This window comes from Platichthys flesus, chromosome 1 (genome assembly GCF_949316205.1).
Source record: "Platichthys flesus chromosome 1, fPlaFle2.1, whole genome shotgun sequence".
Taxonomy (NCBI): domain Eukaryota; kingdom Metazoa; phylum Chordata; class Actinopteri; order Pleuronectiformes; family Pleuronectidae; genus Platichthys; species Platichthys flesus.
Genome location: NC_084945.1, coordinates 25,872,015 through 25,887,012, shown reverse-complemented (window position 1 = coordinate 25,887,012; position 14,998 = coordinate 25,872,015). Strand labels below are relative to the sequence as shown.

The 14,998-nt window shown below is 42.9% G+C and overlaps 1 protein-coding gene and 1 non-coding gene across 2 annotated transcripts; both read right to left on the bottom strand.

The window, feature by feature from the left end:
- Positions 1-50: 50 nt before the first annotated feature.
- lrp3 (low density lipoprotein receptor-related protein 3) lies at positions 51-12,228 on the bottom strand. The gene is made up of 8 exons (XM_062393006.1): positions 12,215-12,228; positions 12,036-12,154; positions 8,073-8,211; positions 7,783-7,988; positions 6,364-6,980; positions 5,630-6,102; positions 5,186-5,318; positions 51-4,327 (listed from the first exon to the last, which is right to left on the bottom strand). Exons 1-8 carry the CDS (start codon positions 12,226-12,228, stop codon positions 3,458-3,460), a joined length of 2,571 nt encoding a protein of 856 aa, XP_062248990.1. The 3' UTR covers positions 51-3,457.
- Positions 12,229-14,263: 2,035 nt separating this feature from the next.
- On the bottom strand, positions 14,264-14,337 carry trnat-agu (transfer RNA threonine (anticodon AGU)). Its single transcript has one exon. It is a non-coding gene; the product is annotated as a tRNA-Thr (tRNA).
- Between the last annotated feature and the right edge of the window lie 661 nt (positions 14,338-14,998).

Sequence of the window (14,998 nt, the reverse complement as noted above, 5' to 3'; positions counted from 1 at the left end):
GTCCTTGTGTATTTTCTACACTACTACAAATTTTACAAATGATGACCAGCTTGAACTTTATTAATTGCAGGCACAGGAAAACAATGATAAATCAACAAGAAAGCACTCATGTATCATTACAGGGATTTGATCAGCAAATCTCACAATGTCATGGTGGTATTTTCTCTTTCAGCAGAAAATATACAAATATATATTTCAAAATAAGGGAAATGCTTCTATACAAACACGGTATTTGTTAACTTCGGCGTTTTAAGCTTCAAAACCATACAGCAAGGAAAAGGGATGTCACTATCAGACCATCACATCCACCGATGGCCTTGATTCAGTGTATTTACCTGCATGTTCATACCTGACAGATAAAACATCAACCTAGCCACAATTGCACTTATCACATAAAACTAATTTGAACAGAAAAATGTTGCAATCCATATTACTAGTTATTAAACACTCCTATAAAAACTATAGAGAGTCTTGCAGATTATCACTTAAATAATCATGTAAATACACTGAGTTAAGGTCACTGGAGGAAACATTTTTATTTCACTAAGTCTCCTCTCATAATAATCCCAGAGTCAACATTCCTGATGCAGTATAGTGCCCTGTAGATCATCAATGTCATGTCACACACAGTCAGATCTAATCTCTTCAAACATGTAAACCACAGCTGTGATCCGTGAAATGATCAGTAAAATGGCAAGGGAAAACCATTAAGGCATTTTATAGTGTCTTTACATTACAAAGCAAGGACGGACAGCAGCTAACTATTTATATTTAAGTCAAATATGTACTTGCAGGCTTTGAATATAAACAATAAGGCAATGCAGAATGAATTTAAGCAAAGAATACATGAGACTAGGAATGACTAAAGAGATTGGGAACTCTCCATAAAGTAGCTCAAAGAAAGGGAAAGGAATCAGAGCAAGTCCTTAGGCAGAAGTTATGGGACTATGGGGTATGAAGACATCTCTAATGGCACATAATATGTAGCAGCGGTTCACAATAAATGTTCTATAAATGGCACGTTAAGCTCACTTGAATGAAAAACAGCAGGATAGACAAGTGTATTTAGTACCGAAACCTGACACTGCAGCTAAAAATCAGCCAGATTTCTCTTCAGTATTAATGTCCTGCAGTAAAAGAAGGAGAAAATCATTGATTTAAAAAAAAAAAAAAAGAAACAGGACATTCTCCAACAGTGTCCAACAGTGATTAACAAGAAAGGTGAGCAGTGGATGCAGCGGCTTCACAAAAAGCCTCACAGGTTTAATCTAGTTCAAGTTCAAGTTCGTCAAGGCAGAAAGAGTTGTATAAAGACTAGTATAGGTCTCCACTGGAGGCTGAAAAAATAGAGGTCTTTGTTTTAATGTCTTGTGAAAATTCCACAGCATTGATATGATTTCCACTGAAATAAACCAGCAGTCAAGACTGGGCAGCGAACCAGTGTGCAGTCAGCCGTGCTGCAGACGGACCGCTGGGAAGAAAAGGACTCCACCAACAGTCATCAGTCTGACATGGTTACTCTGTTCCCCAAATTTCCTGGATATCCACGTTAACTCATAAATCAGAGCACACAGGCAGATTTCTGGTGTGATGAAAGGCTGGAGAGGAGAGAGGTTGGGTTTGATTCAAAGAGGAGGAGCTGAGCAGAGGAACGGACTCCACGGTAACTGGACTCCCAATCCAGTTTACATCCAGGTTTGGCTGTTTTAAAGAAGATGGTGTATAAAGATTTGAAATCCAAACACCACAAAGAGAGGTTTGTTGAAAGTACCAGTGAAGCAGACAAGCAAAACAAACAAACATGTTGTACAAATACTGACAAAGTTTTGGCATGGTTAAACTGCTTGTTGAATAGTTTGACATTCTTTGAAACTATGATTATTAATTATTGTCTCATGCTTATTTCATATCTCTGTTATCCCATAAATCTGTCTGTCTGTCTGTCTGTCTGTCTGTATTTGGCTCACATATCTAAAGAACCATTCATCTCATCAGCACCATTAATGGCATTTGTATTGTTAAGGGCCCAACAAAGTGCAGTGTCGGATTTGGTGTAATCTGGACAAGCGATATGTTGAATATTAATAGAAATTTAATTAACAACTAGAGTTCAAGTGACATTGTCAACCCGGAAAAACAACACGTTTGCGACCGATTTTAAACATTCATTTAAAATCTGTACATTCATGAAAAGCTCTTTGTGCAGCAGCTGTGTCGTGCCTCCGTGGATCTGTGGACAGGTCTTAACTTTCCCGTTTTTTTTACCCTTTATCCAGTTTTTGTGCTAAGCTAACCTGAGCTAAACAATTACATGAAGCCATATATTAAAATACGTTGTATCAATTGTGTCATCTCCTCGAATGATTATTTCCCAAAATGTAAAACATTTGCTTTTGAGTGGTTGCATTTAGATGGCTTGTCTGGTAATCTTCTGTATTTTTGTTCTTGTCAAAAAACCCCAATGTAAACACCAAAACCAACAAAGTACTGTTTGTGTTGTGGCTAATTACTCTGTGCCACAGTACTCCATTATCCCAAATGCAATACTTTTGGGACAAATTCATTAAAAACACACATCGCTGGCATCTCCTCTCATCACCATAAATGTGCACACTGAAGTTCATTCTGTCTCAGTGCTAAATTCACCACCCTGCTGCATCAAAAACACACTAGTTCACCAAATGTGTATAAATGCACAGCTGAAAATAGTCCCCAAAAGATACTATTTACTCCTGTTTGGGTTATGTAACTTCAAAACTTTACCACCATGGTATTTTAGAAAGTTATAAAGCCTCAATAAAAGATGTATAGAGTAAAGTGCATTCAAAGGGAGGTGAATTGGAAAGGTCTTGACAGATGGACAAAAGCATCGTTGGTTTGGGCATTTACACACAATTAGTTGACAATATCAAAAATATAAAGGCATGCCAGCTTCATCCTTCATGAAAATGTCATATAATGATAATTATAACACCACCTCACATAATAAATTAGGGATAGGACAGGGTAGAGGCAATCATTCAATTGTTTTTTATGGTTCACAGTATATAACGGTGTATAATGGCTCTGAGTAACGACTAAAAGGCTGCTTTGGCGAACATGTAGCCAATATTGTATTGGTACTGGTGTCCAGAACTGAGTGTAATTTACTATAACAGCAAGTTAGGTTCAACAGTGAAGTCTGAATGCACTTCCCTTCCCAATGAGATGTACAGCACAGATCAAAAACACTATCAGCACTGCATGTTGGTCATTTCCTTTTGCTATGTCAAATTTCAAGCATTTTAAGTGTATAATGGACACAAGTTGCTTAATTTTCATTGGGTGTGATGCTTTACCTCCTCCATGTGTCGGGCTAAGGTATGAGTCTGAGCTCTGGATCTGGCGGGGACACATGTCAAGGACACTTTAGCAGTACAGACATTATCAACACCAGGTAGAGATTTAAATAATCTTTTCAAGATGGTGTTGTCTTCCTCCCTGAGTCTCCTTCCTCATCACTAAGGGTCCTGCTGAACCTGCAGACGCTGCTCTTGCCCTCCCTCCTCTCATCCCTGCTTCGTCTGTCCCCGATAGATACTTCCACTCTAAAGTGGCTGTCACTGTCCTCTGCTTTCACATAAGAGGACAATGGCCCAGTGGGTGAAGTCACACCTGGATCCAGAGGGTGGTATTGGGATGTTGGTGTCTGGGAGCTGCTGGGAAACACAGCTGGGGAGATGGGGGACGAAGGCCCTAGAGGGGAGTAACGTCTCAAGGAAACTCCTTTCAAGTTAACTGCAAGCTCCAGAACAAGTTTCCTAGAAGCCCTGGGGTGGCACAGGGGCACAGAGGATTCCTTTGGGGAGGGATGATGTCTGCTGGCGGCTGAAGAGTCACATTGTGGAGTCATGGCTCCTTCCCCGCTGACAGGTGATGGCTCCTCGTCCTCTGGACTGTCCACTGACTGTGAGGAGAGAGGTGAGGCAGGGCTCTCTGGTGAGCAGGGCTGCAGGTCCATGGTGGCTGAGTAGGTGGAGCCTGACATACCTATCACATCAACCTCATCCCCGAGCAGGTCCCTTGCCTGAGGCCCCTGATCCACCACAGTTCTGTAGCTGTGGAGCCCCAGTATGATCTGTGTGGGTCCAGGGGGATGTAGCAGTAGGGCTTGGCCTCGGGATCTCCCTCCACTGCGAAACAGACGACTCCACAGATTACCGAATCGTCTTCGAGAGGAGGAGAATGAGGAGGAGGAAGAGGAGGAGGAGGAGGAAGTGGAGCGCCGTGCTGAATGACGTCTGATCTGTCTGCGCATCGCCAAACGCAGGTTCTGTAAGATGGAGGCCTGCAGGAGGAAGAGGGCAGACAGAGGAGGACACAGAGAAACAATGAATCAGATGACCTGCAACTTAGAGCCATATTTTTGTGCTGGTGCAAAGCTACAGCTAAACACAGCACAATGTAATTCCTGTCTATTTTGTCCTCTTGCACTCCTGGTTACAAAACAAGCTGAGGCTGTGGGCAGCTTTTAATGTTAAGTCAGTAGGAGCCTTTAGAGTAGTGAAGCCTGACCTGCACTAAAGCTGTTAGCACACTTTTATTTTAAGCTCAAAGTGAAATCCAAAACCATTTCCTCTGGATAACATTAATTTAATTTCCTGTTGCACAAAGAGCATGACTCTACAGCTCCATTTTGCCATCTCACACTCAATGCAGTAGCAGCTCTACAGCACATGGAATTGTATTAATGTGACTGAGTATAACCCGATTAATTCTCTGAAGCAGTAGTTTAGATTTCTAGGAAAATGTCTAGTCATATCAATCTTCTCATTTAACAAATTTCCCCAAATCTTAAACTCTTACTCTGAATAATAAACTGAAACAATACCCTTAATTTACAATAGTAGATATATATTAGCAGATAGAGTCAATTTATCTCATATAGATAGTAGATAGATGCCATTTAACTACTATAAATAGCGGATGGATGCCACATATCTTCCATAAATGGCACATCATATCATATCTTATAGATTTCAACAGTTTTTTAGTCAGTTTAGGCCCATTGGTTATGCAGAGAGGAATTTGAGTGTGAGGGTCAGGCTTCCACAAGATTGCAAAAAATTGGTTGGTCACAGCTGGGTGTTCAAATCCAGAGTCATTAGAAAATACACAAGTGCATGATTATGTATGGTTAAACCACCTGGGTGGGGTTATATACTGGGAAATCCTCCACAGGAGGGATGAGACCCTGGGCAATCAGCTGACCATAAGAGGGAGGGGCCTCTCTCTGAACAAACTCTGCCTCCATGCGAGTCATCTGAGTCTCAAAAGCTCTACAGAGGAGAGAGAGAAACAAGGAGGGCACAGCGGGTCAGTAAAAGTGCTTGGGATAAAACAACTATCTTATTTTGAAAAACAGATATTTTATCCCTGTAGAGTTTGCAGCATCTACACCATCAACAGCAATAAAACACAATAATAGACTGAGTGACAGTTTATCTTTAAACAGCACTTGTCATAGGAGACAAGGTTTTTTGTGTGTTACTATGATGACATAAATTGTACAAGGCAATAAAGAAGAAGAAAAACAAGGATGTCAACAGAAATAAAAAGTGAATGAAGGACAGAGGTGTTGTGTCCTCACCTGTACTCTCTGCTCCTGAGTGAGTGGAGTTTGAGGGCACAGCCGAGGGCAATGACCAGCAGCAGGCTACACACCAGACTACCGATCAGAGCGGCAGTGATGACTTTCCTGGGTACTGCAGCCAGGCAGTCCCTCTCGTCGCTCCCGTCTAAGCAGTCCTCCTGGCCGTCACACCGCCATGTCTCAAAGATACACAGGTTAGTCCCACAGTGGAAGTTCCCGGGTTGGCAGTCGTAGCAGTTCTTCTCATCCGAGCCATCGGGACACCTCTTCTGGTTGTTGCAGCGCTCCGAGGCCGGGTAGCACACTCCAGTGCTGCCCTCACAGGGAAACTCCCCATCTGGGCACGTTGGGCAGGCCTCCTCGTCGCGGCCGGACGGGCAGTGCCAGTAGCCATCGCAGCGCTGGCGTTCAGAGTAGCAGCCCTGATCGCTGCCGCAGGGATGTTCGCCAGGAAAACAGTAACCTTTGACCTGGGAGTGGGTAGGAGAAATGTGTCACCGTCTAGGCACCAAGAAGATGAGACCACTTTACTGAGTGTTTTCTCTACATCTACAGAGCAGTTACTTTTTCTATCGACCATTCAGACAAGTATTGATTCCTTAAGATAGTTGGAGGAGATGAAGGTTAAAAGCTTGAGCAGAAGGAGCTTCAAGGAGTTTCAAAACATTAAGTTATGAGGGATGGAGGGACATTTTTAAGAAAGACGATATAATATCACCAAATTGTTCTACCTGGTATGTGGCGTTGAAGCCGTGTCCAGGGCTGTGAGGCTGGGCCATGTACAGTACACTCATCTGACCCCGGCTCGACTCCAGCAGAGCCAGGCGCCTGTTGTTATGATGAGACAAGACCTGTAACAGATGCTCCGCCTGATGAAGCAGGCCGTCGTAAACGTGCAGTGAATCTCTGGGCCCGAGCTGCAGGTCCAGCTGCAGCACGATGGGTTTGGGGTCCTGGGTGTCCAGCAGCCAGGAGCATCTCAGCTCGGACACGGCGCTGCGATTAGGCCGGAAAAAATCCGGGGAGGCAAAGGAGCCATAGAAGTTCCCCAGACGTTTGCCACAGGTTGTGTCGGGGCAGCCGAGCTCATCAGTTCCGTCAGGGCAGTCCCGGGCTCCGTTGCAGCGCAGGGCGGCAGGCAGACACCGGGTGGACTGGACCTCGGTGCACGGTAGGGAGCCAAAGGGGCAGAGGCCAGGCTGGGCTTCAGTGGGGGGAGGGGAGCAGCTGCGTTCATCGGTGGCATCGCCGCATTCATCCTGACCATTGCACTTCCAGGAGTGAGGAAGACACTTGCCGTTCCCACAGAGGAATTCATCTGGCTGACAGCTGCTCTGACCCAGGTGACCTACAGAGGAAAGAAATGCACAGAATGGAACTTTAAAATATCACTCAAGACAAACTGACATTAACGTATGAGCCAGCATTAATCTGAGTGCAGCAACACTCATAAGATGCATGGACAAACACAACACACTTCAATATACAGGCTTAACACTGCCTAATGAGTTTAGATTAACAGTTTTAAGTCTAGCAGCCTACACCCACTAATTTTAATTCCATTTGTCTGGATTACTATAAACCCTGATCCACTGCACAGGGCCTCAAACTGTAATTTACTGAGACACCGAAGGTCACCATAAAATTCCTGAAAACAAGCAGCCATCATTGATGATTCGATATTAAAAAGAAAAAGAAAAGAAAATGTGAAATATCTGGTAATTGTACAGTCAATATCAAGATTACCCTAAGCCGTATCACCCTGTGCCCTGGAGTATTTAGTTTTAGGGTGAGGGTGGGACCGGCTGACAGTGTCACACTGATCCGTGCCCCCAGTTGTAGCCTCCATCAGCTCATGGTGGCTCCAAACTGACGCAGATACTCTCACATTCTGACCGGAACCAAGAGCCCAACAATGTCTCATGTCATGACAAGAAAGACATTTCTATAAGAGTGTCCTCATTTGGTAAAATATCTTATCACGACATGTTTTATTTGTACAAGAATCAACATGTTGAAAAAATGGTCTAAACTTTATTATGTTTCTTATTTATAATTCAGATGATATACATTTTGTGCCTCATAAATCCAGACATTTAAATTCACTCTGGTTACAGATTGCTCAAAAGATGACATCAATATCCTCTCACCTCGGATGTAAGAGAGACGAAAGCCCTGAGCTTGCCCAGAGCCGTTGGCCTGAGAGTGGAAGTAGAGCCACACACGCCCCCTGGTGGAAATGACGGGTGGAGGCAGCATGGAGCCGCACAGCCTGGATTCCCCATGCCACATGGGAGTCAGTATGAGCCAGTCTCCAGAACAATTTCCAGACTCCGCCAAGTCAAAGTTACGGAAACTGGAGGAGAGAGTTTATCATTTCAGGTGCTCACACAGAGACAGAACTCATGTGACAGCTGTGTGTTTGAGAAGTGACCTTTACCTGATGGTGATGACCTCTCCCTGACCTCCCTGGATATGCCAGCTGCAGTTGACTCCAGCCGGGTAGTTTAACGGCCACGAAGGGCTGTAGATCACACCCCTCCGCTCCGTGTGGAGCTCCACCTTCTCACTGAAGCCTGCTGGATGACAAAGAGACCGGGGGGGAGAGACAGGGATAAACACATCAGGGAGGTCCATCGCTGCAATCCCTCTGTACATACTTAATGCCACCGATGAAACACTGACCTGGAAGAAATGTTATTATTTTACAGTGTCAGGTCTTCATGAATAAGGGAGATATAAATCAACAAATGTGCTTAGAGTCTCACTATGCTGCTTCACATACTGGCATTTTTTTTAATTTTCTTATTCAGCACAAATCAAAATGAGATAAAAGGGCTGAATTTCAATGGCTCTACTAAAGGAGTAGATGTGATGTTAGACTTCCCCAGCCTGACTGTGGCTCCAAAGCTCTTTCTGTGGTAGCGCAGGAGTGAATGTATATATAAATATATATATTTTTTTAGGTAAAATAGTTGGGCTCTATGTTTTTTGTCAAACGCTACCCAAAGCAAGAGAAAATAATGACGTTGAAACTATTATAAGCTGCAGATTGACACACATTTGTTGTGCTAGTGAGTAGCATGATGCTGCATGTGTTGAAGGTAATGAAGGAATATGTCACCCAGTGCATCAGTGGGGATCAGTGATGTGTTATTAATAGTCTCTCGACAAAAATGGAGCGCTGTGACTCACACAGGAATAATCATGTATCATGAGACTGCTCAGAAAAGACTTGTTACCAGGATCAATTTAGTGATTGAGATAGTTTCAGTGTCAGTAACAATCATCCTTTTTTTTTTACTCTTACTTGTTTGTTGTATCCTTTTTTTTTGCAGTTACTTTTACATTATGTTTTATTATTTCACCTGTTGTCTTTGATTTAAATGACAATTTCTCTGATGCTTTGTATTCTTGTGCTACACAAATGAAGTTATTGATATTATTAATACAAATCTCATCAGTAAATCTGCAACCTACGCCAAAAAAACTTTTTATCGTAGCCACAACAAATCATTGCTATCTTGAATTTAAGAGGGAACAAATACACAACCTTTCACAAGAGAGTTGTGAGAGGTTGTCCTTTATTCATGATGAACTTAGTGTTATGCGTGCTCAGCAGGATCCATACTGCTAATGCCAGAACACACATACAAACACACCCACACACAAACACACGCACACACACACACAGTCATTTTGTCTCTTTTATTTCTCTGATCGATGCCAAAACCTAAATACAATCACTCCGACATGACAAACAACCTTATTGCCTTTCAGCAGAGCTTTGTGCTGATCACACGGGAGCCGTCGCAGCAGCAGCAGTCAAACTGGCAGCCACGGCAACAGCATCGCCTGCTGCCATCGCACCACTGCCCCAGGGAACGACACAGTGTGGGGCGGCCAAGAGGAGCAGCAGGAGTAAGGCCTGTGCAGAGTGCAGGCAATGAATCGCATTGTTTTCTAATAAGTGAGGACATCAGGAAGAGGTTTGGTTTTGGTAAGAGAAAGTCTTAAAACCAGAGGAAGGAGAATTATTCATTGACTTTGTGATGTAAGCATCACATAATTAGGAGGAATTTCATTCTCGTTCTTGTGCTGAGAGCTCATCTCATGACTGCTTAACGCCACAGTAAGAGAGACACTCTTAATTAACCAGAACTATAACGACAGGACATTAGCTGAACGGCTCCATCATGATTAAACCACACCAGCACACAGCAGCAGGTTAGCTCTCTCTTCTGCTGAGTGTGGATGTTTCAGGCTTTCCTGATGATTCAGTGCAGTCAGCAGAATGACAGGAGCGGAGGTGGGGTGGAGGAATCCTTTAGACCTCAGTGATGGATATCGACGACCCAGACCTAGTAAGTACAGCAGCACACTGTTGCAATCTGGTGCAATGACTCTTGGGTTTTGGATTGTGGGGGGTTTAACGTCCCTTCTGACAGATTCTCGTGAGAGCAGGTCTACTGCATCACATCTTTTATGAGACAATAAATCTAGACAACAGTGTGGCTGCTAATGCTGTTGCTACTGCCTTCACACTAACGGTCAAAATAAGCTGAGGGGTGGCATGAGATCTTCAGGATCTTGTAGAAAGTTAAATTCCCTGGTTTTCAGTCTCCTTTTGTTTTTGGGTTGATTAGGCTGCGGTTTTATCATTTGCACCAGTTTAACCCAGAGCAGTCTCAACAGACCAGAATGCACTGAATTTTATTTTGAATCCAGAAACAAGTTCAAATACTTGTGTGCAAAAAAAAAACTGCTCTTTTGTAAGGTGTAATATGCCAAACTTATTTTTGGCTCTTCATGTTTTTAGGGGACATCATTAATTCAATTTATTTTAAAGCAGTTATATAAACACAAGTTAAATTAAGTCTGAGCAATAAAACAATATCAATAATTATCACAAAATGGAAATATAGGTTCAATATCTATATCGATCTTTGCCAGGCCCCATGGGTTAAATATGACAATATCGCCCTCTGGAATGCAGGGGAGTAAAGGTGTAAAGTAACAGAGACTAGAAAAACTCACATCAAGTACAAGAACCTCAGACTCGCAGAGTGCAATGATAAATGCACCTTTTCTACTTTCCACCACTGATACCTGCAGGAGGATTCCGGTTTAATACCGTATTAAGTGCTGTAGCTTTTCATTGTTGTTTGTTTATTTGTGTAGTGAAATAAAGAGACACTAGTGTCACTATGATGAATATCATGGTTTCTGCTCTCTCAGCGACGGAAGACTGAAGATTAACTGTGTGTGTGTGTGTGTGTGTGTGTGTGTGTGTGTGTGTGTGTGTGTGTGTGTGTGTGTGTTGGGGGGGGGGGGGGTGTAACGAGAAAGAAGAACAGTGACGTAAATATTCTTCATAGTCAAACAAGTCACAACATGATGTGTTCACCATGATGTGGTGTATTCCTCAGGAAACCGTCCCTCTTCACATACACACATTTGTACTTCAGTCTTTGTGAGGACACTCTGTGACACGATGAATTATTGCTTGACCACAACCGTACAAGCTATAATCTGACCCCAACCCTAACCTTAACCTGAACCTTATACTAACCTAAACCACATTCTAACATAAACCTAACCCTAACCTTAAACCTACTACTAACCTGAACCTAGCCCTAACCTAACACTACCCTGAACCTAACCCAAACCTAAAGCTCATTCTAACCTAAACCTAACCTTAACCTAAACTTAGTTCTAACCAGAACCCTAATACCAAGTCTTAACCCACATCAGCCCTTTCAAGGTGTTTCAAAAATTAAGGCCAAACTGTCCAAAAGGTCTAATTGTCACACTGGTCTTCACAACTTGTTGCCATGAAAACTCACACAGACACACAGACCTTTAAAAACACCTTGATAATCTAAAAAGCGGAGGGGAGGGGTGGAGGGAGAGAGGGGGAGAGATTGAGTGGCTGCAGAGAAGCAGTGATGTAATGCTGATAGCAGCATCACATTTGTGGGAGAGCATCCATGTTTCCACACACAGCCTGATCATTTCACCACCACAGATCGATAGCCCCACAGGTCTGAGCAGGTTGATACCCTCATCTTCTCACCCCGTCCCATCGCCCCAGTGGGAACAGGGCTGTCTCACACCTCTTCATCACAGGGACACGGGACAAAGCAGCAGACTAAAGGACATCCACCACTGACACAGTGGACAGAGGAGTGCTCTGCTGAGACAGGCTGGTATCAGAAGCTCCTCAGTGGTGATCCAGATGCAAACAAACACCAAGGGACACAACATCTGTTCAATGACTGTACCCGAAGCACCAGGAGCGGGCGCCACTGTGTTTCCCGAGGATACAGAGACGTGCACACATCTCCATGTCAACATCTCAGCAGAGAGGATGCATTGTTTTCTCTCTCTCCCTCTCTCTCACCTGCATAGGGCAGAGCGGTGCGGAGCCACATCAGCCCGAGCAGCAGCTGCCTCACTCCCATGGTCCTGCGGGGACGTCCGCTGTTATCCGGAGCACAGGTCCAGCGGTTTGCTCCACATCTGTATCCTCCAGCACAACATCTGTCTTCATCTCAAACACACACACCGACGGTTCCTCACTGAGAACAGCCCATTGTGTCCTTTGCAGAAGCAGCCAAGACACCGGAGTTAAGTTAGCTGAGGTATACCACGCGACTTCTGGTTATTGTCTTCAAAATAAAAGCCACCAAACCAAGAAAGTGCATATAAGGACACGCGTGTTAACCTTATTCAGTTTATTTTCACAGTATGCAGTATTGGATCGTTGTGATCTACCAGGACAACACACACAATAAATACTAAAAGAGGGGCTGCAGTTGTGACTTATAAGAAGGACAGATATATAAAATTCTGTTAAAGTGAATGTAATGTATTTTTTTCTGACTGATCAACAAAAACACTTCTGACAAAAACTAAAACACAGTCTAACAAATAAAATCCATAGGCCAAGAAACACATTTTATATTGCAAAGAATTTGAACATTGCAGCCATGCTTTTACCTTGATATTGCAGATATAGAAAAGAAGCCACGTAAATAGTAATTATAACACACTTTATTTAAATATAACCTGTCATACAAGAAATGCATACAAGTGCTTTACATAAATTATTTATAAAAATAAAACACATGTCAATGAAAAATAAAACATTTTAAAATGTGATAAATATAAAGACAGATTTTAAGTCATAAAAAACACCTTAAAAGGACATTTCAACTAAAAAGGGAAAAAATACATAAAACTGAATAAAAAAAAGTCATAAAAACAGAAAAGAAAGAGATACAAATTATAAAAACACATGAGTGCCAGCAAGTGCAATACCCAGTTAAAGGCTGAAGTTTCATTCATCTGGCAGATAAGTATGAATATTCTTTTTATTCTAGTTGTAAGGAAAATGAGAGGAAAAGATTATAATTGTACAACTCAGCAGCATAAAAATAAAGCATCACACAGCATCGGTGTGTGTAAATTAAAGGTAAAAATGGACACAGGGATATGAAACCGAAGACTACACTGATGCGTTGAGTATTTCAAACTTAAAATATGGTCAGAGATGACCAGTCAACACTTTAAAAGTTAATCGTCTCAAAACACTGGTGCATGCTGCAAAGGTGGTGGAAAGTGTTCTCACAGACTGAAGCTCTTATTTTGAAGAGAAAGCTGTCCAACTTCCGCTCTGCCTGTGATCCAGTCTGTGATCTGCTTGCCGCATCTTCCTGGATACAGCGGACACATTCTTCTTTGTTTATCTGTCTGGTTCTGTCCTCACTGAAGGACTGAATAACACCAGCAGTCGTGTAGACGCTGTAGACGTTGCTCTGATGTATGTTTGTCACCACAAGCTGAGGCTACTTGTTCAAATGAACAGTTCTCGGGAGGACGGTTCCTCAGGATTGCCCTCATCCTCCATTGTAGGCGATTTATTGTCTCGGTGCCACCCCCGTGTGGTCAGATGCATGCACCGCAATTCTCTGACAAAGTCAATTTGCAGAGCGTTTGCACAGAAGCTCCACGGTGGAAGAGGTTGCAGGTTGTGTTTTAAAGAAGAGGAGGAGGCAGTTTGGGTTTTAAAGAAGAGGAGGAAGGTTGTGTTTTAAAGAAGAGGAGGCAGGTTGTGTTTTAAAGAAAAAGAGGAGGCAGGTTGTGTTTTAAAGAAAAAGAGGAGGCAGGTTGTGTTTTAAAGAAGAAGAGGAGCCAGGTTGTGTTTTGAAGAAGAAGGGGGGGGGAGGGGGCGGGTTGTATTTTGAAGAAGAAGAGGGGGCAGGTTGTGTTTTGGAGAAGAGGAGGCAGTTTGTGTTTTGAAGATGAAGAGGAAGCAGGTTGTGTTTTAAAGAATAGGAGGCAGGTTGTGTTTTTAAGAAGAAGAGAAGTCAGGTTGTATTTTAAAGAAGAAGAGGAGGCAGGTCGTGTTTTAAAGAAGAAGAGAGGTCAGGTCGTGTTTTAAAGAAGAAGAGGGGGCAGGTCGTGTTTTAAAGAAGAAGAGGAGGCAGGTCGTGTTTTGAAGAAGAAGAAGACTGTTGGTTGAACTATAAAGAAAAGAAGAGTCCTCTGGTAACCCAGCTGGCAGAACCCTTGTTACTGTATATACAGTCTATGGGTAGAACACAGTGGAGGAGTAACATCGGCAAAAGGCACCGCTGGGATTCGAACCCAGGATCTCCTGTTTACTAGACAGGCGCTTTAACCATCTAAGCCACGGCACCGATGATGACGCAAGAAAAAAAATGTTTATATACTATTAGAGCACTCAATCTATGACGTCATCATATTTTAATATTTCTTTCTTTTTCGCACAACATTCAAAGACTCACGTTTCGATGGAGAGTAACAGTCTCTCGTTAATGAGAAGCGGTAGGATGGTAGATCTAGAACAGTCTGACTCTACTGGAGGAAACAAACAGGAGTTTACATGTTGTTTCAGCCTCTTTCTGTCTCACTCTGAAAAACACCAAAGCTGCTCATTTCTCCTGCGTTCTTATCTATTCACTTCATAAAGTTGTTGATACGGTAATGCCAAAGGTCAAAGTGCATCATAGCCTCGTTACCTCCGCCTCTGTCGAGGTAAAAGTGCCACTCTTCTGAGCCATCCACAGGGGCCGCATGGCCGACCACCTCCAACTGTTGCGCGTCTCCTCGTGGTGTTACGATACATGTGTTGGGTACGGAGCCTCTGAGGTCCCAAAATTATGTTTTTTTATCTTGTGCTTTTGTATTTTGTAAGCACAGGTCTTATGTTCAGGGCTCCGTAGGATGAACAAGAAGGAGATTAAAATGAGAATTTCCTTTTTTTAAATGATTTTTAAACTTTAAAAAGAGAACGTTATGAGTGCCTTAATGAACAATCTTCTGAAACTTGATTGTGAC